At 40.7% G+C, this 21,864-nt stretch overlaps 1 protein-coding gene across 2 annotated transcripts in view; it reads left to right on the top strand.

Annotated features, from left to right (window-relative positions):
* Positions 1 to 21,864, top strand: part of dph6 (diphthamine biosynthesis 6) — a 73,714-nt gene that overhangs the window by 6,419 nt on the left and 45,431 nt on the right. For both annotated transcript variants that reach the window (XR_008396978.1, XM_017475930.3), the window contains exons 4-5: positions 15,633 to 15,706; positions 16,406 to 16,524. Coding sequence is in view for 1 of the 2 variants with exons in the window: in XM_017475930.3 (XP_017331419.1) it covers positions 15,633 to 15,706; positions 16,406 to 16,524 (193 nt within the window). In the remaining variant the exon portion in view is untranslated. The remainder of the gene's footprint in view (positions 1 to 15,632; positions 15,707 to 16,405; positions 16,525 to 21,864) is intronic.

The following is a 21,864-nucleotide window of genomic DNA, read 5'->3' as shown; positions in this document are numbered from 1 at the left end:
AGAAGAACCGTGTCTGGTTCTGCATGATGCTCAATAAAACATACAGCTCCTTTCCTTATAAAACTGCACTAATTCTACCAGAGACTACTATTTAGATTTTTTTTGCCACACCAAATATTGACTTTGTTTCATTTACTACTATTTACTGTATAAACATTTAATTTCATTATTTTGAAGGCATCTTTGCTCTACAGCATTTCTTTACATCTCCCTAAAACATTTGCACAGTGCTGTGTGTGTGTGTGTGTGTGTGTGTGTGTGTGTGTGTGTGTGTGTGTGTGTGTGTGTATTTATTTATTTATTTATTTATGTAGTAGTAGTAGTAGTAGTAGTAATATATATGTATTTCACGTTTTGACTTTCACATTCATGTTTGTCTCTACAATCTTCTGTGTAAAATAATAATAATAAAAAAAATCCCGTCCTCCCAATGTATTATTCACCCCCCCCCCCAATGTATTATTCACCCCCCGCGTAGTTAGAGAATATTCATTTTGAGGGCCTAATATTTGACCAGGTTGTGTTACGAGGTGTCTGTCAGGTCTCTTGCCTGATGTGCTTTGTTCATTTCTCCATGCTTCTTTCTGCCATGAGAGAGTTAATCAGAGTTAAAAAGTTCTCTTCCTGACAGAGTGAGCAGCCTCTCATACCTGCACTGGACACTGCAGACCTTCGTGCATCCTGCGCCTTTACTGCGCCTTCAGCCTGAGCACCATCAAATTTTTACCGCTTGTTATTTTGTTATAGGGGGCTAGACGGCCTGACACTGTGTACACAGGAATGGAGAAATGCTCTTTCTGTACGTCTCTGTGCAAACATGTTCGTTCAGCGTCACTCTCTCATTGGACATGACCAGAACGTGAAGGGCAGAGCTCATGAACCTGCCTCAGGGCCTCTCGTCCTTTTTTTTTTTTTTTTTTTTTTCTTTTCCCCCCATCTCAGGCTTTTTTTTTTTGCATTAACAATGTCCATTTTTGCTGAGTTCTGCATTATTTTGGTCAGTGTGGGCCACCATAGTGTTATTCGTGTTTACTAATAACCATTCTTATTACTGGATATCCCACAGGTGGTGGTTGTTGTTGTTGTTGTTGGGCAACTGTGGACCATTAGATCTGCCGTCTGTATCATTTTTACCGCACTTTAGATGATCTGTGGACTTACGCCTGCATATGATAAACACTCATTTCCTGTCTGTGTTTAAAGGAACAACACACAGCACTGTTTGATTCTCCGTGTTCACCCGTTCTACTTAGGCTTTTTATTTCAAGTCAGATAGTTGAAAGAAAGAAAACAGGAAATTGCTGTTATTGTGTTAATAATAGTGACTTCTGTTAGTTCAGAGGTGGAACATTTTGCTGTAGGTTATAAGATCAATTTCACTTTCTCTTTAAAACACAATCCTTGATTTTTGCTTCACTGTTAATAAGGTGCGAGATTGGATTATATCACCCTCTCCTTTTATCCAGAAGTAAGTGAAATACGACATTTAGACGAACTACTAAAAAAGGCACATTTATTTTTTTCCCCCTTCATGTACAAACGAGTTACTTTATAAGTTTTATATACGCTCGTTTAACATCAGTGAGTTTGCTCACACTGTGTTTGCCTGTGTGCTGCTCTTCAAGATGTTTACCACTCAGCATTCACTTGAGTTTGATTTGTGGTGGAGGGAATGAAAAAGAAAAAAGAAAAAAAGAGAGAGGGAAAAAAAACCAGCCCCTGCGATAATTAACTGTTGAATCACTCTCCCAGGAAAAGTGCAGTTTTAGCATCAAAAAATGTGTTTGGGAAGTGTGATATTTTGAAAGATCCATCCTAGCAGTTTGAAATAATTAGATGTTATTAAAATCTTTTGGGGAAATGACACTTGAACATAGATGAAAGAATATTTTTAGGTGGTGTACTGAAACACCCCTTTCGCTCTTTGTAATGGGTGAAGTGTGTGAGGAGAACTTGTGTGAACTGTGATGCAACAGTGCCACCTATAGCTGCGTCTGACTCACACTTCATGCAGTATTGCCCCCACTTTTTTTTTTTCCTACAGAATTGGTTGTCCTTTTCAGAAATCAAAAGAAGGTATCATTTTCTTTGCCAGTATTGTTAATGGGGGAGGGGAGGGGAGGGTATGGGGGGAGCAGCTTTTTCAGCGGTGATGTTAATCGTGTGGTGACAATGCGGCCTTGCTCTCATCCGTCCTGCTCTTGGTGGCTCTCGGGCTTTTGATGTGTGTAATCTGAGAGACACGACGCAGTCGGGCCATGCACTGACGAGCCTGAACTCTGAACCTAGCTTTTAGACAGAGAGATAACAGTTTTGTCAGTGGAGAGATCTTTCTTCATTTCTTTATGTGCGCGCTGATTGCAGGAATATGCCCAAGATTGATGTACTCTTTCCTTCAAGTGCGTGTCTAATAAATCAGCGGCCGAATTAAATGTCGGCTGTGTCTCGTGAGCCTCGTAAAAAAGGATTAAAAATTCTCTAATATGAGATATAATAACGGAAATAAAAAGGCGATTTTTGACACCCACAGATCTTAATTATTTTTTAACTCCATCATGTTTACCTTTTGAGTTTGAGAAGTAGGAATATTGATCCAGTAATAACAAATAAAGTTGTTGTTGTGTGTTTTTTTGTTTTTTTTTTGTTGTTGTTGTTGTTGTTTTAAATCCTCATAGCTGCAACCTAGTGATTAAAATCAGTCACATCTGGCTGCAATGCCACGTCACCTATAGGAGCTTCGAAACATTACATGTGGACATCTGAAATCCTGTGCTTGTGTGTTCACCTTCTCATGCCTGTGTGTATATCTATAGGTCAGAGGTCAGGTCAAAGGTGCTCGGTCATATGATTTGTTAGCATCTCTTACTCTTTAACTTGGTACATCACATGTCGGTGCTAGAAACTCTAGGTTGAACATTTCACCCTCTTGCACATCCCTGGATTTAAGCAAGTTTATATATAATATGCTGGAATAAATTACAGGATTATTTTTTATATATATAGTATAATATAATCGCATCTATTTTTTGTGTGTGTGGTTTGCCAATAAAAGGTAAAGGGGAAAAATATTTTTGTAAGTTCATATAATCTCAAAACCATACACCAGGTTGTTAGGTTAAAAAAACAACATGTAGTTACTGCATGTCAGATCCAGTATTTTAAATTATTTAGTGAAAAAGAAAAATGACTGGAACTCTGGGGTTTAAATGCGGTTTAGCGTGCTGGCTCCGTTGTACGTAAACATTAATAATGGCTATCTGTATTTTGACTTCTATAAATCTGATTTAGACTCATACTAATAGGTATTCTAGAAAATTCATGTCCCTCTCTGGTCATATTTCTTTGTTAGAAAAGAAGATGATTATTTTGGTAGTTGATTTCCAGAGCCAGGATGTACCTGTGTCTTTATTTTTTTTTCTTTCTATTCTTCCCCCTCCACCATCTGACCTGTCATGAAAAGCCACAGAAGAGCAGCGCTCCGTCGCTTTGTAGCCGAACACTTCCTTCCGTCGGCGTGTATTAAAAACACAGGCGTTTTGGCCGAGCTAAGCCTGGTGTTTAAGTGCACTCCTGGGCCCGAGCGGCCTCCATTATCGACATCATCAGACGAGCACGGGGCCTCCTGAGAGCAGGGTCCATCAGGCCGGCCCAAAACACGCGTTTGTTTTTCCTCTGTTTCCTCGTCTGTTTGTGTCTGGGCCTTGGCGCTAGGGGCAAACTTTTATCCGGAGCCTTCAGAAGGCTGGCGCTGGCGGAGCTCTCCCGCTGTGAGGCCGCAGGCCAGCGAGCTGCTGAGCCACGCTGATCGATTGTACCCCTGCATCGAGGTGTCCCGTGTGCTGTGCTGCACGCTAGCGTGGAAGAAAAATCAAAATCGAAACTCTTTGTGATTACTGTCATTTTTATTGCGAAAATGGTGCTGAACTCGAAACAAAAAAGAGCATATTTAAACCTGGATGCACGGAATACACAAAAAGAGCGAAAAATTCACTTGTATCAATCCATTAGTAGATGAAAAATGAATGAATGGATACGTGTCCATCGTACAGCCTGTGAAGCAGAGTAAAACCCAAATCCTCACATAGTGTAAACATGCTTTTACACCCATCAGCTCCTGTGCATGCTGTTGTTTTCTGAATTTATCATGTTTCAACAGACTGAGCTGTTTCTCTAGTGTTAGGAATGGGTGAGGTTTCTGCTTGTTTTCCACATGCGGAAGGATAGCGGTGTGGCTCAGATAGTAGCCGTTCGCATTGTTTCACGCCCAAGTGGAAGTGGTGGGACAGGATCTGTTCGACACACAGAGCCATTTCCTCAGCCGTGATCAAACCCCCCTCCACCCCCCAAACAGTAGATAAAGCGCTTTGCCTAAAGCCTTTGTAATTTGTATTTTTCTGCTCAATCTTGTTTAGTGATGATGGAGAGAGATAGGCCTTATCTCGGTTTGCCGAGAGCATGAGCAGCCAACGCCGCTTGAACGTCGTTGAAATGGAGTCTGCTTTTTTGGCCTTTTTATCAATTGCGCCTGGCTATTAAGATGAGTTGTAGACATAGCTCGGAGTTATTTGCATCAGATCGCTGTAACCCCAGGTTTACACACTTTTTTTTTTTTTTTCTTTTTTTCTTCTCCCCCTTCTTCTTCCACCGTTAGGAGATTGTGAATGAGTCAGTGCAGCTTTCAGGCTGATACACTACAATCAATATGCGAGGGGAAATGTGTAAGTCGGGATAAGTAATCTGAAAGACCTTCCGAAATGCTGTTGAAATTTGAGTTAATAGAAATTGCCTTCAGAGGCTTCCTTCACTTTAGGAAAAAAAAAACAACCTCAAGTTCTGTGTAATTATGAAACGTAGATACAGAAGTTCGAGTGTGTGTGTAGTAGGAGCAGCCAGTGCACTTTGCGGGATCGTGGGCTTCCCAATAAAACGCTCAGACCTGGAGCCCATCCAACAACAGCATAGTTTTACTAAGGCAGAAATAAAGAGGTTGTGAAGCTTCGGGCGCTTCAGATCACAGAGCCATTCACTTCTTTCATTGGTTCCTGGCTCGATCTGCTCGTTTCTCCTCACACGGAGTGTGAGCGATAGCTCTCAATCAGCTCTCACCGACTTATCCCGCCTCCAAAAAAAAAACCCCCACTGATGACTTTCAGTGTTTTGTTTTGGAAAGCATTCCCTGGGAGAAATATTTGTGGCAGACCCTACACCTCCTGCTGCGGAAGCCATAAGCAGCCTTACAAAAACAGAGTCTGGAGTCTGGACAGTGTGTCAAACCTGAGGCCTTACTTTTTTTCACTCCGCTTAAGAGGAGAATGGGGGAGGAAGACTTCTGAGCCGACGGAGCTGTTGACAGGGATTCTGAAGATGGATCTTTGTGCTGCTTCTTTTTTTTTTTTTTTCTTCTTTTTTTCTTTTTTCCCCCTTCGGTATAATGAGTGATGAGTATTAATCAGGAAAGCATTTGGCTAGACCAAAGTTAAGCAGTATTGTTGTGGTGAGTGTTCAGACAGAGATGGATTCATTTTCATATTCTTCCAATGGAAGAAGTGCGAGAAGGCTCCACGCCAGTTCCTACATGTTTATATCTTTGGTTTAAGTCATGTCAGGACACGGGGTGATCATTTTGTTCTTTCGGAGACGTTAACATTTTAATAGAGAAGCATTGTGAGTCCGGATAACCTCTTCTTCTTCTCGCTTCTGAACTATGAAAGGATCCGTTGCTATATGACTCCATTCCCTCAGCTTGGACTTTTCCATGCATGTTAGTATGGAAATTTTTTTTTTTTTTCCCGGTTACGAGAACACGGTGAAACCCTGGCTTTGTGCTTGCTTTGGCCATGCACAGTCTCAACCCACCTCACGTCTGCCCTGTGTTTACGTAATTATATATATATATATATATATATATATATATATATATATATATATATATATATATATATATATTTAGGAGGAAACTCGTGAAACGTTAATCTCTCCACTTTTTAACTCTGATGAATTTCTACATTTTCCAGCTGTGCGGCATGGCATATTTATGCTCGAACCTATCTGTGAAAACGGCTCTGTCAGTGTAAATGAATCACGGCTAGCCTCATGTGTGCACTGCAGGCTAGGAGACCTCATACCATTCAGCCCACATGTCTTCATTTCTTAAAAAAAAAAAAAAAAAAAAAATGGAGAAAGAAACAGTTTTCTGCAATGTAAGGTGTTGAAAGGTTCCTCCGTTACTCCCACAGTGCTGTAACTTTCTCAGAGAGGTCATCATTGTTTTGTGGCTTGCGCGACCACAATGTAAACTGTTATGGCTAGAACACAATGGTCAGTGTAAGCTATTGGTATATGTCACATTCCATAACACACAGAACCTGCCTGGCTTGTGTAATAGTGACTTCTCAGTCTGAGATGTGCCCTTCAGCGGGGAAGACGCACATGGACATGGACATGTATTGATTTCACCAAGAAAAGTGTCTTCCTGTAGTGGAGCACAATATCATTGATTAGAAATAAACACATCTGTAGAATATCAGAATGGTGTGATCACAAGTCCTGGCCATTTCAAGTCATTTTAGTAGTCGAAACCCCCCCCCCCCCCCCCCCCCCATCTAATAGATTAATCACTCATTATCTACGTGATGCAGCATGTCATTCATTTACAGCAGTTTAAGAACAGAAAGATATTTTCTTTTTCTTTTTTTTTTTGGGCTAAGTGACAAAATCTCAGCAACTGGTGAAAAAAAAAATCTAGCATTTCAATGAATTGCACTATGAATGAATTTCTTTGAACATGTAGACGTGACATTATGCGTTCTTAATATAAACCACAGAAGATGAAAATCACAAGAAGCTCATATTATTTTAGCAGTCCATACAGGACTTCACAGAGGGGTTTTTTTTGTGTGTGTGTGATTGTTGCAGGCAAAAATGCTTGATCTTGTTGTGGCTTTTTAAACAATTTTTGAGCTTCTTTGCAGAAAACGACTTGAATTGACGAAATCGCAATTGCAGGAAATTGTTTTGTCTTTCGCGGCGATGTTTGCTGGTGAATGTTACGCAGTTTGCTTGATTTTGCGCCAATTTCTGCAATTCATCATAAATGTTAATGTTTCAGATTTCATTTTGTTTAAATACCTGCAGTCGTAACATTTCTACCTTAAACCCATATGGACATCTTTAAATTGCCATGTAGACGTTTTTCCCTTAACTGACTATTTTTTATTTATTTATTGTATTTATTTTGGTCTTCTTACAATGGGGTCCAGTAGTCTAAAGCCTTTCATTTCAAATCTGTAAATAAAAGAAAGAGTTTGTTAGAGTTTTGAAAAATTCAAAACAAAGACAAGAAATTCTTCAGTACCTCAATATCTTCTCGATTCCATATTGAAGATTCTGCACTATTTCACTAAGGTCAGGTTTTTTCTGACCTTATCTCTTCCATTGACGCACGTGTTTAGATGGCACGCTAATGGATTTGAGCTGAAAAGGATCATCGGGTTTTACACAAACTCGTGGAGTCCATGCCAGCTCGATTGCACGCCGTCATTAACGCAAAAAGGGGACGGAAAACCCTCACACTAACTGTTCCTCAGTGGTGGAATGTACTTCCAACCACAATCAGGACCCCAGAATCTGTCACTATTTTCAAAAAACAGCTAAAGAAGCACCTCTTCTGTGAGCACTTAACTAACCCCTAAAATGCTAATAACCCCCACATTATTTATAAAATAAAATAAAAACTTACTCTGGCCCTTACACCTCTACTTTGCTTCTCTAGAACTCAATTATAAATCTTGCATGGTAGCACTACTTGTATTGTTCTCCGCTTGATATATCGCTTTGCTTGTATTTCCTCATTTATAAGTCGTTTTGGATAAAAGCGTCTGCTAAACGAATAAATGTAAACGAGTAAAGTGCTAAGAAATTTAAATTCCTGTAAATATTTCGAAGATTCCACTTTTCCTTTAAGTTGTTGTGATGTAATTTGTTATGAAAAATGTTGTGCCAGGTTTAAAAAGAAAGACAAAGAGAAGCGTTTCCACTGGTCTCAGATCTTTGGAATATCCTCTGAATGTTTATTAGAGGTTGCACCCTACACAGTGCAATCATCGCCCAGTTAAAATCCATCCGTGAGGCAAAAGTAAAAAACGTAATAATATTTTATTTATGGAATATATTAATAATATTGCACAAATGTGGCATGCTGACATTAATATTGTCTTGCTAAGCATCAGCAATAGTTTACTGAAGAGTTGTAAATTGTCTTTGCACTCTTATAGACATTCTGTTGATTTTGATTAATATTAAAGTATTGGCACACAGGGCTTTGCTTGGGTATACTGGCCACCATTCGTGCAGGTCACCCGTGTCATTTTAAATAACTGCTTAATGAGATAGACAAGCAACAGCACCACCAGCGATCCATAGAATTTCAAGGGCACTTGACTAATTTATTAGGTGCTTACATAATGAGTGCACGGTTAGTGATTACAGGTTTGTAACGTATTCTTGTAAACCCTGTGGTAGAAACGTTGGATTTTGGCCTGGCCTGCCGCAAGCTTGGTCTATCGCTGGCTGGTGTAGACCAGCAGAATACCAGTGTGACTTCTTAACTGAACAGTCTTTACTAAGTCATTCATAGTTGGTGTTAGACCCTAAACACTGACCCATGATTCTCAGTTTCTGTTGTCTGTGCTGTAGTGTGTCACCTTGTCATGGGATGATTCTGTCCTGTTAAGTAAAGGGCATTGTGGGGGGAAAAAAACGAAGGAAAAAAAAAAAAGAAAAAAAAACACGTTCCTCATGCGTTCAACAAAGCCTCTCTGTATATCTCAGACAGCAGTGCTGGATTGATTGTGTGTGTCTGTGTGTGTGTGAGTGCGAATGTCAGGCCCTGAAGGTGTTTGGAAATGTTATGAAACACAATTTGTTTGACCTTACATGTATTGTCACAGAGGTCCTTCTGTCCAGGCAGTGCTGTGTGTGCAGGGACCCAATCCCATTACAGACACGGCCCAAGCTGATATAATGGAAGGACCCATTAAAACCATGTCTCGCCTGCTCATTCATTGATGGATGCAGTGGATACAGAAGAGGGTGGGGTTAAAGTGTGTGTGCGTGTGTGTGTGAGGCACAGCGAGAGTACGATGGTCTTATGTGCCCTTGAGCAAACTGTCATTCAAGGCACTTTAATTAATTTCCTGCTTCTTCCTGCCTAGTCATGCTCCGTGAAAGGGGCAGTGTGTGTAACAGCATTAACACGATGCTGTGTGGAGCTTAAGCCTGGCTGAGTGTACACGAGAATCTACAGCTTTCCACACGATATGATATTGATTTCCGAAGCAGCGATTCAATATTTGATTCGATGGAATCTGCTACAATAGGATCTATTGAAGAACGGTAGGGGTCGGCCTGCTGTTAATTAGTATACCGTTAATGGTGTAGAGAAGGACTGGTTTAAAGGTATAAGAGTTATGGACACATCACATCACATGCTATCCTATTAAATTATTCACACGCCAAATAAAAATATATTTTCCGCATGTAATCAATCTCCGTTATTGTCCAGTCTTTTTGTAAAGTTGTGCCAATATTTGCGCGAGCCAATCTAAATCAAAAAGTTCTACTGGATTTGCAAAAGTTTTGGACACGCTGATTTTCTTTGACTCACATCGATGCTAAGAAAAGTATATATGTTATTAAACATTGTAGCAAGCTCTTGAAAAGGTCCAAATCTGGAGCCAAATGACTGAAAAGGTCATTGTTCGTCTTCATTTATGGATTTATGTTGACTTTACTTTTTTCGTTTCTTCAAATGTAATATTTCTTTAGTTCATGTGTTTAATATTAAATCACTGGGTTCAATTCAATTTGTGTGTGTAATTGAAATACATGAAGCTATTTAAACTCGACTGCGTAATCTGTAACTTAAAGAGCAGTAACTCATTTGAAGCCGATCATACGGAGCCTCTAAGGGGACGTGGTGATGGGGGAAAAAAAATCTGAGATGGGAGGACGTTTATAATTCAATGCTTTTGCTTTCGCGCGCAAAAACGTTCGCGTTCCGCCGAGAACCGTCGCGCTTGCTCGTAATGTTTGTGAATTTCACGCGTTCTCTCACGAAGATATTTGAGTTCTCTCGATTGTTTTGCATTCGAGTCCTCTCGTTGAACCTGTTGCGTTCTCGCGAGAGACTTCTGCGTGGTGCATGCTCTTGTATTTGCACAGCATCATTTGAATGATCTGAATGACTACCTTGCTGCCAGTGAGAAATTAAACCTGAAACACTGTTTGTATGGGAGGAGTACGTTTCGACGGGAGGACATGATGGACATGAAGGTTTTACGAGAGAATTTCAGATTAAAATAAAAATGTAAGATCTTCATGAATACCAAATTTCACAAGTGCTCCTACGAACTAGTTAACGAATAAATCCATTCGTATACAGATTGATAAACGAGGCCCATTGTATCTGAAGGTTTCTCTGTATTTGTTCATTTTTAATCACGATGACTATTTCGCTTTACGAGCTTACGTCTAGGATACTTGAGGATATTCAGGACCATTTTGAGGCCAGTTGTAAAAAAAAGTGACCCAATTTTAGACCAATTTTAATTGAAGTCTTCTCAGATTATCTCTTGCTCTTGATACGGAGCATATAAAATTCGAGTCTTAACCCCTCCAGTCCTAATCGCACTAGTTCTCTAGTCACGGCATCCCTGATTCCAGATGTGTTCTATAGTTGGGACTCGACACTCTGTAATGTCACGAAATTGGCCTGCGTGTAAATTGTCACTTTTCCCTCGTTGCTTTGGGTAATTATTTCTCTTTTTGGAACACGTGCAAGCTTTAATCACTTAACATCTTTATCATCCAGCTCAGTGCATTCATTTTTATGAAAGACGTTCGGGCCTTTGATTTAATGAATTTGACAATTAGCGAGTCGTGTTAATGAGTGTTAAGGGCTAAGGAGCTTCATTGACAGGGCTCTGGGCCTCGGAGCGCCGCTGCTCCCATCTGCAATGCTTCATTTCTGCTTCTCCTGCCCAAAGCTTGAAAAATGAGCCAGCGACGAGAGAGGACGAAAGATTAAAGGATGGCTTGCTTTAGAGTGCTAGTTTCCTGCCACTTCATTACAGAGTAGCTGTGCGCTAGGGTAATATAGGGACGGTTGAAAAAGAAAAGACGCATTGGCCAGAACTAAATTTAAACACCGTGATTAGATGCAGTAATAGCTTTTAGGAGTCTGACGTCTTTTTTTTTTTTTTTTTTCCCGGAGAACTTAAACTGTCAAAAATAAAATAGGTCGATAGAGATTTCCAACTGTAGGAAATCAAAGTTTATGTTCATGAATCCAGAGAACACTTCTGCAATATCAATCCAGGCTGATTTATGCTTGTGCACAGCAGTTCCTCTGTGTTTCCTCCGTAAAGGATGAGAAAGTATGCGTAATATTTGTGAAATTGAAGAGGCTGAGATTGTGCGGCGTTCTGGTAAAATAAGTAACCCTAGCCTCCTTCATTCCTGTCAGTCTCGCAGCGATGATTCGGACGGGATGAAAACAAAGCGGCCTCCAAAAATAACCTCTTGCTCGAGCTCCATCATACTCTGGTTTGTTTATAAATGGTCTAGGTCTCCGAACTCAAAGAGTGGAAAGGAATGGGTGTGAGAACGTTTCAGGAGTGAGCAGAGAAGTGCTATTGTTATCAAGCGATATTCAGTTTCTATTCATATCCAGTTCCTAGTGACTATCCGAAAACTCGCAGGTCCTTAACACAGGCTCATCTACAGTCCAGTAAAGCGCTTTTTTTTTTTTTTTTTTTTTTTTGTCTTGGTGGGAAAATTGTTTTGCTGTTTAGATCACGTTTGATTCTCTGCCAGTGTACAGTAAGGTTTCATCAGTTTAACTATGTGAACATGTACAGGAAGGAAATGAAATTGGATCATTGGTTTAAAATGGTAACTTTACATCCATCCTGAGCCCACACTGAAATAAATAATTGCTACTTTCCCACTGGAATACATCAGTATGACTGAGACATTGCCATGCTGCTCACCAAACAGTGTGGTTACACTATGCTGTGTCCCAAATCCAGTGTTTAACCCAGACGTTCCCTTTTTATAATATATTAAGTTTCACGGTGTTCACTTTTGCCTGTCCCAGAGCTGTAAATTTACTCTTAGGCTTTGAAATATATGAAAACACTTCCAAGTCACCGTGTAACATTCAGAATGTTTACATGGACAACAATAATCCGATATTAACCGATTAAGACAATACTCTGATTGATGAACAAGCATGTAAACAGCAATTTTTTATTACCTTAATCTGATTAAAGTCATACTCGAAGTAAACACAAATCAAATTAAGACGTGGAGTATTCCTCTTTTAGTCGCATTATCGACGTGTGTTACAGACATTTAAATTACCTTAATCACACTATTAACGTCGTGTGGGAGTTTTCACCACATTTTGCGACAGGACACGTACACACACGGCAGCGCTCGACCGTTTGACGGCAAACGAGAGCACGGCTGCGTCCCAAACCACGTACTTACCTGCTATATAATAGGCGAAATACATGTATTTTGACTAATATTCAGTAGGTAAGTACACGGTTTTGGACGCAGCCCACGGCTTCAAGCAGTCGTCTATTTGCACGTACAGCATGACTAATAATTAACCACACTTGAAGCTTTCGTAAAATTAAAAATAAAAACTCCCAAAACTGTATACGGTACCATAACGAAGACGACCTGTATGTCGATACGTGAAATTCTGGAGGGACGTCGGATGACGTGATGTGTGGACGTAATGACGTGTGATGTTAATCGAGCTATGTTCTATAACATGTAAAACGGGAACATGACAGGAGTATTCTAAAATCTACTCAAGCACCTTAATCACAGTATTGTCTTATTCAGAATAAGGTCAGTAATTAGATTATTGCTGTCCATGTAAACGTAGTCATTGTTAGCGATACAGTACTCTTTTATTGTCTTGAGCATTAAAATAATGGCTATTAAGACTGTAAGAGCGTGTGTGTGTTTGTAAACGCGAGAGCGATGGATCTCGCCATGCTTTCACTCGCCTGTGTTTGTAGCCAGACCTGAGGCTGTAATATCTCCATGTCCCTGACACACACATACACAAGCATACACATATATTCTTTATCTGATTAGCTGGCGTGTTTGTGTGGAAGGCAGCGTCAGCCTCAGGCAGGGCATGGATTTCATTAAAAAAAAAAAAAAAGTATCAAAGGTTTACACGTTGCTCTTTTTAATCAGCATGTTTATCAGGCAGAGAAAAATTGCAGGAAGGACCACAGGGAGAGGGGAGGGTTATCTTAAGCACCAGTAGCCTGGGAAATTGATAATGGCTACAAGGTAATTTACTGCCAACTTGTGCATCCCCGCGCGTGGGGCTGCCCCCCATTCTAATTACAGCACATGTAATGTCCTAATGAAGCTGCGGGGTGGTGCATGTGTGTGTTTGTGTTTTTGCGCGCGCGCGCGCGTGTGTGTGTGTGTGTGTGTGTGTTCCTGTAAACTGTCCTCTTTTTGCAGCTGAAAATGAACTCATCTCAGCGCTCGGTGGAAATCTCATCGTCCCGCCGGAGTGTGCGGTGGCTCAGAATTTATGGTCCTGCTTGAGAGAAACATTTAATCATTGTGGAAATGTTAATTGCGCTCTTGCAAAGAGGCTAGGCTTGTATATGAATGCATGGTGCAGAGCTGTTGGTGTTGTCCGTCACGGTCAGCACACAGGCGTTCGGATCGGGAAGATGATCAGCCACTGATCGGGCAGCTCCGTACATCGGTGGTGTTTACTGGGACGAACACAGCAGGCCGGTTTTCTGCGAGGGTCAGTGGTTCATTGAGACTGTTGATAAGAACACGGCAGCTTCGAGAGGACAGGACGTAGCCCGAGTCTCCCCACCCTACAGGGGACGTGAACAGAGTCAGGAAAACCCCGCTACCCCTTCCATATATAAACATCCCCCCTGCCTATCTGACAGAGGAAGAGACCTGCTATTGAGCTCTGTTATCTCTGGTTTAAAACTGGGTATCATTGTGCAAAGGAAAGAGAGTAAATATTGCTTTACCTCTATTGCTACTGTCTGCTTTTGATGTCATGCTTCCTGCTTTTGTGATTGACAACCATACTGGAGTCGTTCTCCAAGTCTGACGTGAACTGAAAGTCATCCGTATTAACCTGAAATATTTTTATTTTTTTTATCGTATCCATTTTACTTTTCATGTATTTGAATGTCTTTGAGTATTATCAGTAGCACTACACTTTACCTTTATGTCCTATAAACTGTGTATTATTAAATCGTGTTGCTTTCTTAAGCGAAGAATTTGACCAAAAATCATTCGTGTTTTCGATTTATTTGTTTATTTGCTTGTTTGTTTTTTGTTAAATGCAAAACACCTTCCCCTTTAAATGAACCCTTTAGAAGGAAATGATTAAGGCAAAGAAAGTGAGTTTACACCAACAAGGCATTTAGTTGATAAGGTTTCACAGCTTTGTTATCAAAAATAACAAAGGTCAAATTTGCGTCTGTATTTTAATACATTTAATACAACCTGTATTAAAATTTTTATTAAAATGAGAAAACATAATTGGACAGAAAATTTGCAATAATTCAACAAACAGATAAAGTATTTCCCCTTTGATTTCTTTAAATGTTTAAGCCTTATGGTTAAACTTGCAGGGTTTTTTTTTTTTTTTTTTTTTTTTTTTTTTTTTTTTTTGCTTGTAAAAAGTTATAAAAAATTTATTTTGTTTAAATTGATTTTTTTTACATTCGTTTAATTTTGTACACCCAGACAGTTAGAATTTTTCCGTCAAACATTTTTCATCATTAGTATGATTTTACTTTTGCATTCAAAAAGACTATATAAGTGAATTTCCCTGTTTCTAGATTTTTCCCCCAAACAGTTCACTGCAGAAAATGGAAACGTTAGCACAAGACGTCCCGCATTTGTTTCATTCTTGCAAATTTTCTGACCAATAATTTGTTGTTCAGATCGTTAAAAGCTTAATATTTTGCCGTTCTGGGCTTGGCCCATTTTTTTGCCGCAGTGTGTGTCCAACCTTTTGTCTTTATAACTGCCTGCACACAGTGTGTTATAACTCTATCTTACATATAACAGATTCTATATACTTCTCGGACGAAGAATAATAAAATTCTCCGATTGTGTATGCTGCCTTTTTGCAAAACCTTTTACTGCTTGCTTTTGGTACTTTTCAAAATAATTCTCTGGTGATTTTTGCATTGTGTTTTGAATTATTGTCTTATTGCAGGACACATCCATATTACCCAAAAAAAATAAAAAATACAAGAAATACATTATATACACTATACGGAATGGCTTGGTTTTTTTTTTCAGACCCATTTTTGTACATTCGTCAACACAAAGGTCATTTGGACAAAATGACTGAATGTAGACCATAGGCTCTCATACAGTATTATGAAAATTCTAGCAGTATTCAATCATGAAATATTTTCCAAGTAGATGACTCGTGTCAGTCCATCTGGATACGAGTGTCTTCTGAATCGCAGAGATGTAAATGCTAACATGTATCCCACATTAATTATCTAGTGTTTTTCCTGTGTGTGTTTGTTGCTCAGGAAAAGGAGGGTGTTGAAGCAGTATCAGTAGGAGCCATTCTGTCTGACTACCAGAGAGTTCGGGTGGAAAATGTGTAAGTAAACCGCATCTTATTTCATCCTTTTTTTTTTTTTTTTTTCCAGCTCATGAACCGGCAGCATCATGTGTACTCACATTAGTGATTTAAGCAAATGACTCTGCATGTGAAATCTGATGAGCTGAGAGATCATAATCAGTGTCAACATACATTTCTCCTAGCTTTACCTTAAACTGCTGTCACAGCGAGGCCTCTCACTGCACTCTCTCTCTCTCTCTCTCTCTCTCTCTCTCTCTCTCTCTCTCTCTCTCTCTCTCTCTCTCTCTCTGTATCAGCTCATAGTTCTGTCAGTCAGCCATTGTTTCTGCGCTTAGCTCCTCAGGGTAAACAGACGGCTCTGTAGCTGTGAGCTCAGGTTACCTAACCTGTCTCCATTCCTGAGAGGAAGGACGCCATGAGGGCGGCTGTGTTCTTCTAATTGCACTCTTAACTCATACTCAGGCCTCGCTGCCATTCAAGGGGCGTCCCTGCATGTGCTACATGAGCACGGTAGTGGCGCGCTGCCCGGGTGAAGAAAAAGCGCTAATCGCCTTTGAAGTAGTTTAGTTTGTCGTAGGTTCCTCCCCGAAAACATCTCACTTTTCTCTCTCCGCCGTCCTGTCTCCACTGATTAATCTTTGTTTTTTGTTTTGTTTTTTCTCTCTGTTTGTATCCCTGTTGTTTTCTGTTTCTTTCTCCGTTTCTCTCGTGATGCAGGTGCTCCAGGTTGCAGCTCCAGCCACTGGCGTATTTGTGGCGCCGGGAGCAGGCTGATCTGCTCAGTGAGATGATCTCCTCTGGCCTTCAGGCCTTCGTCATCAAGGTGGCGGCGTACGGTGGGTGACGAGTTCCAGATTAGAACTGCAGGCCTGTAGGAGTGCGGCGCAGGTCCCGAGTCGGCTCGAATAATCAATCAGAGCTCAGCAGAAGCGTTGACGTGTCAGTCAGCGAGGAAAGCAGTGAAGTGAAGCACAATGGGAGGAGATAAGGAGGAAATTCTTGGCAGTTGATGCATGATCATAGATGAGGGCTTGCACATTAATGAAAGCCCTTAGTAATTACACGCTTCTTTATTGTTTGGAAGCTGAGGTGGTTTTTTTTTTTTTTTTTTTTTTTTTTTTTTTTTTTTTTTTTTTGGTGGGGGTTTTTAGGGGAGTTGGTGCATACCTCTGAGCACGCAGGGCGTGTAGTCCAGATTATAATCGTGTATGTCTCATTTAAGCCGTTAAATGACAGGCTGGTTGAGGAAAGGTTAGTGTCTTGTCACCTGTTCTCTCGCTCCATGCGCTGCCTTCAGGCGAGATCCATATCAGGTTGCTCACTAAGAATTGGTGAGAAGAAGAAAAAAAAAAAAAAACGTTTCTGTTGCAGCTAGTTCTTGGTTTGAGGGTATCACGTGTATCGCCTGACAGGGGAAATGATGGATGATAATTAGGTTGCAAATAGTTCTTTTATTTTTGAGCTACTTGTAGCTATAAATCACGATCACAACAGTGTTTATGTGCTCTTATGAGCTTGTTGTCACTTTCCCTTAGTCAGAAACTGAGCCATACAAGCCGACTGTCAATCTGTTTTCCCCAAAACCATTATTTCATTTAAGCTTGACCTACATGGTATACATTTTAGAACGACACTATTAATGTGACAAAGGACTAGATAGAGTAAGAGTACCATATTCAAAACTATTTTCAGTGATATGAGCTTAGGTATTTAAAAAAATTTTTTTAAAGCAGCACAGATTGACTTTTAAAAGTTTTAAGGAATGCCATTCACCTGTCCCTAACCTCCGTCCCAACTTCACCGAGGTGGATACGTTTTTCTTTTGTTTTTTTTGTTTTTATTTTACTGCTTCGAGAGCGGTGTTTAACTTTTTTTTTTTTTTTTTTTTTTTTTTTTTACATCCATAAAAGTGGATAACTCTGTTCTTTGATATGTGTGATGGCACTTTGCCGTGTTTCAACCTTCCAGCGTGAACTCAAAGTAGGAGCAGAAGGGAGGTAATTATGCTGATGAGCTTGTTTTGGTTTTCCTGAGCACAAAGGCGCTTTGTGTGTGTGAGTGTGTGTGTGTGTGTGTTTGCGGGAATGTCGAAATCGCCCAACACGAGAAGCTTTCCAAATCATCCCCGAACCACACACATGCCCTCCTCACCTCACCTCTGACAGAATAGGCTCCTGAAAGCAGATTCCTTGCATTTCTGGAAGCTCATAATTAGAAAGGAAGCCTAGCATAACTGACTTTGTGTGAGTTCTCATGTTGGCTACAGGTAGACGAGTGAGATGTTTTCAGCGCTGAGTCTGTCACCTGGCCCTCCGGGCGTCTGTAATTACAAATGAGAGAGAGTGGAATGGTCTCGGCAGTGCCGCGGGGCCATCAGGCCTTGCTGCTATAATTGTAGCTTTCATCAGAGCGCGCTGAAGCGGCTGGGCGTGTTGTGTGCGGATATCAGGTGACAGAAAGGGGTTCTGCAGTACAGTACACTCAGACCACAGGTAGAAATAAAGAATCCTCCTTTCTCATTTCACAAGTGAGGGTGGGATGCGGAATGACACACGCCAGCTTTATGTTCAATGCCTCTGTCGACCGGGGGCTTCTCCGTGAAAGCAGCTGGTGGATACAGGTCATGCGCGAGTCACAACAGGCATTAAGGAGAGTCGTCGGTGTGCCGTAGGAAGACACGGACCCGGCCCCGTCTGCCTGATACGGTGTCTTTCTGAGACAGCTGCCCACACGCAGCGTCGGCATGTGATCGAAAACCTGTCGACGTGTTGAAGCCCCATCGGTGCTTTTTATTCTCAGCCATGCAGATAACCCGAGCCGGCCTTCATACATTTTCACTCGTAGTCCCCGTGCTTGCAGGAATACCAGTAATTGGCTTGACAAACTGGCAGCATCAAAAGCATCATGTAATTAGTTAATTGCTAGGTTTGTCAAGGTGAAGATTCCCAGATGCTGCCTTGTCTCTGGTAGTTAATTGGACGTGTGTAGCAGAAAGATTTCTCTTCACTTTTTTTTTTCTGCCTCCTAATTTAGTCATGATCTCAATTGGTGCTGGATTGATTGATTGATTTGATTTTTTTTTTTATTAAACTGTTAGTGTATAACAAAACATATTTCAATCTATCAAGTAATCTAGCAATATTAGGAAATGCGTACTCTCTTGAGATTTGAAACAAATTTGAAGTACGTACACTCTCAGACATTAAGGTACCACCCTGTAGTTTTCCTTGTCACTGTGGCCGTACCATCAAGGGTACATCTTTTAGTATGTACACCGTATGACCAAAAGTTTGTGGACACCTGTCTGTCAGACCCCTATGTGCTTGTTGAACGTCCCAGATTTAGTCCCGCTTTGCTGTTATAATAACTTCCACTCTACAGGGAAGGCTTTTTACTAGGTTTTCGAGTGTGGCTGTGGGGATTTGCTCAGCCAGCTAGATCATTAGTGAGGTCAGGTACTTATGTTGGGAGAGGAGGCCTGGGGTGCGTTCCAGTTCATTCAAAAACTGTTCAGTGGAGTTGAGGTCAGGGCTACGTGCAGACCACCCGAGTTCTTCCACACCAGCTGCAAGCTTGCGTTCGCCATTCTGGCACAAATCTCACGTGTGGGCGGGGCTTAACAGCGATTTAGTCTCATTGGCTAGTGAGATTTGGATCGACAGCTCCCTGACCAGGAAGTAGACTTCAGTTTCGCGAATTTTGGAGCGCGTTCTGGATGCGGTTCTCTGTATAGTTATAGTGTTTGTGCTTTGTAGTTTAAATGACTTACCTACGACATCAGTATATTAGTTCGCAATTAATATTTAAGCTTTGGGTAGTCTCACACGACTATTTTTTCAAGATGAGCTCTCAGGAGCGGGCACAGAGCATCGTCGTCGTCATCCTCCTCCTCATCTGGACACTCGAGCTGTCGATCCAAATCCCACTAGTCAATGAGGGTAAATCGCTGTTGAGCCCCGCCCACACGTGAGATTTGTGCCAGAACGGCACACGTAAACTTGAGGAGGATAAATAAAAAGTTTGAGAGTGTAAATGAAAACTCTGGCAGCGCGTTCATTAACCACGATTAGCGAAAACGAAGCTTAGAAAACTGTTAACAAAGAACGTCGTTTATTCGAGTTTGCTGAAGTATCTGTATTGAAGTAGACAAATGGTCTCAGATGAAGCTTAGGTTTGGGCAGTGGTAGCTTAGTGGAGCTCAGTGGTTAAGATGTTGGTCGACTGCTCAGAAGGTGAAGAGTTCAAGCCCCAGCACTACCAAGCTGCCACTGTTGGGCCCCTGAGCCAGGCTCTTAACCCTCACCTTCTCAGATGTATAAATGAGATAAACATACGCCGCTCTGGATAAGAGCGTCTGCAAATGCCATAAATGTAAATGTAATTTGAAGACCATGTTCAATTTTTGCCACGGAATTCACCGTTTTCAGTGTTCTTCCTTCTCACTGTGTTGTCCTTTTCTTGAAAAGTTACGTTCAAAATTTTTGGCACAGATTTAATTCCATACATATATGGGTGTGTTGGTCGGGTGTCGATATACTTTTGGCCATATAGTGTATCTTTTACTTGAAAATGTGAAAATAGTGTACATTTAAAGAGAAACTAAGGTACATCATTGGAAGATTTATTCTAAAAGATCATTAAAAGTACACCACATTCACCATCCCAGGTAAAAAAAAACAACAACAACCACACAGTAAAGTTACACAATGTTCCGTTTACGGTACCACGGATACAAAGAAAAGTACTTTTCTGAGAGTGTAGAGCTTCTTAAAAGCGAGGTCAGCTGCTATCTAATCAACGAGAGGACTTTCACGCTGTCATTGATGTGTGAGTGGATAAAGCCGAATTACTCTGAAGAACAGGACCATAATTTGCTGTTGACATTTGTGGGACAAGCAACAGTAAAAACCAGTGATGGGAACAATTAAAGTAGCATTAGCTGAGCAAAATGACAGTAAATGGAGAAGTGCGCCCTCAGGTCGTTCAGGTTAACCTTGACCTGGGTCACCCAGCCTCGGGTCCTGCTTAAGATTCTAAGCTCAGTGGGACAAGAGAAGGGAGGATTAGTCACTAGCTAGACATGTCCGGTAATCTTTTGGAAATTGCTGCATTGCTCTCTGAGCTAAGAATCTGCATTCAGACAGATTTTGGATTTTAAGCTACGAGCTTTAATTTCTAAACGCACTGCTTTTATTGCAACTATTTGCTCTGTATTCAGGTAGGAGTTTGAATTAGACTTAACCAGCAGGGATTAAGTCCTTTTAGTTCAGTAAGATAAGCATCAGATGAGGTTATAATTGCATGCGTGTTCTTTATTTCATTCATTGGATAAAAAAAAGATTATATCCCTGATGTGTCTGAATTGTATTCATTATGTGTCTGTTATTCTGTGCAGAGCCTTTGAATTTCAGATAAGAGTTCGAGCAAATTTTCGGCTATACCGTAATCTCACGATCTTGTGTCTCTTTGCTTGCTCTCTACCCCTTACCTAGCCCCTCTCTCTTTCTCTCTCTCTCTATCTCTCTCTCTCTCACTCTCTCTTTCTCTGTCTCTGTCTGTCCCTCTCTCTTTATGAGATGGGCTGATGATAAAGAGTTATTGTTTTCAGTAGTCTTTGAGAGCATTGTTCAAAGGATGAAAAAGCTCACCTCCATGCACAAGATGCTTTTTTAAAAAAAAAAAAACACACACATTTAAATGCTGAAGTGTTACACACCATGAATCCAATTTTCCTTTCTTTTCTCTCTGAACGTAGGGATTAAATGTGAGCTGTCAGTCTGCAAGCCAGATCTCCAGACAACGTGTGTGAGGCTGATACTCCCCGGCTCTGACGCTATCTGGAATCTCGCAGGCTTTCATTTGGGCCGCTATAGCTGTGGAGCAGATTCTTACCAGATTTAGTAAAAAAAAAAAAAAAAATAACTGTTTGCGAAAGAAGGGGTGGTTTCGTGAGGGGGTTAATTATAGCTGTTCGTATTCGCTTGCGATCAAAGAAAATAAGAAAATGATATTTATTGCTTTGATATTGAAATATTGATTTATTTTGCTTTAGAATGCACTGACAGCAGGGTTTGTTTATTTTCTTCTGTTATTTCACATATTCTTCATATACACCATGTTGCCTTATAGATTTATTTCTAATGATTTATTTCCAATTTCCAAATTATAAGTGATTT

This window comes from Ictalurus punctatus, chromosome 9 (genome assembly GCF_001660625.3).
Source record: "Ictalurus punctatus breed USDA103 chromosome 9, Coco_2.0, whole genome shotgun sequence".
In the NCBI taxonomy this organism is placed as follows: Eukaryota; Metazoa; Chordata; class Actinopteri; order Siluriformes; family Ictaluridae; genus Ictalurus; species Ictalurus punctatus.
Note: the sequence above shows the minus strand (reverse complement) of the source record. Positions and strands in the feature narration are given on the sequence as shown.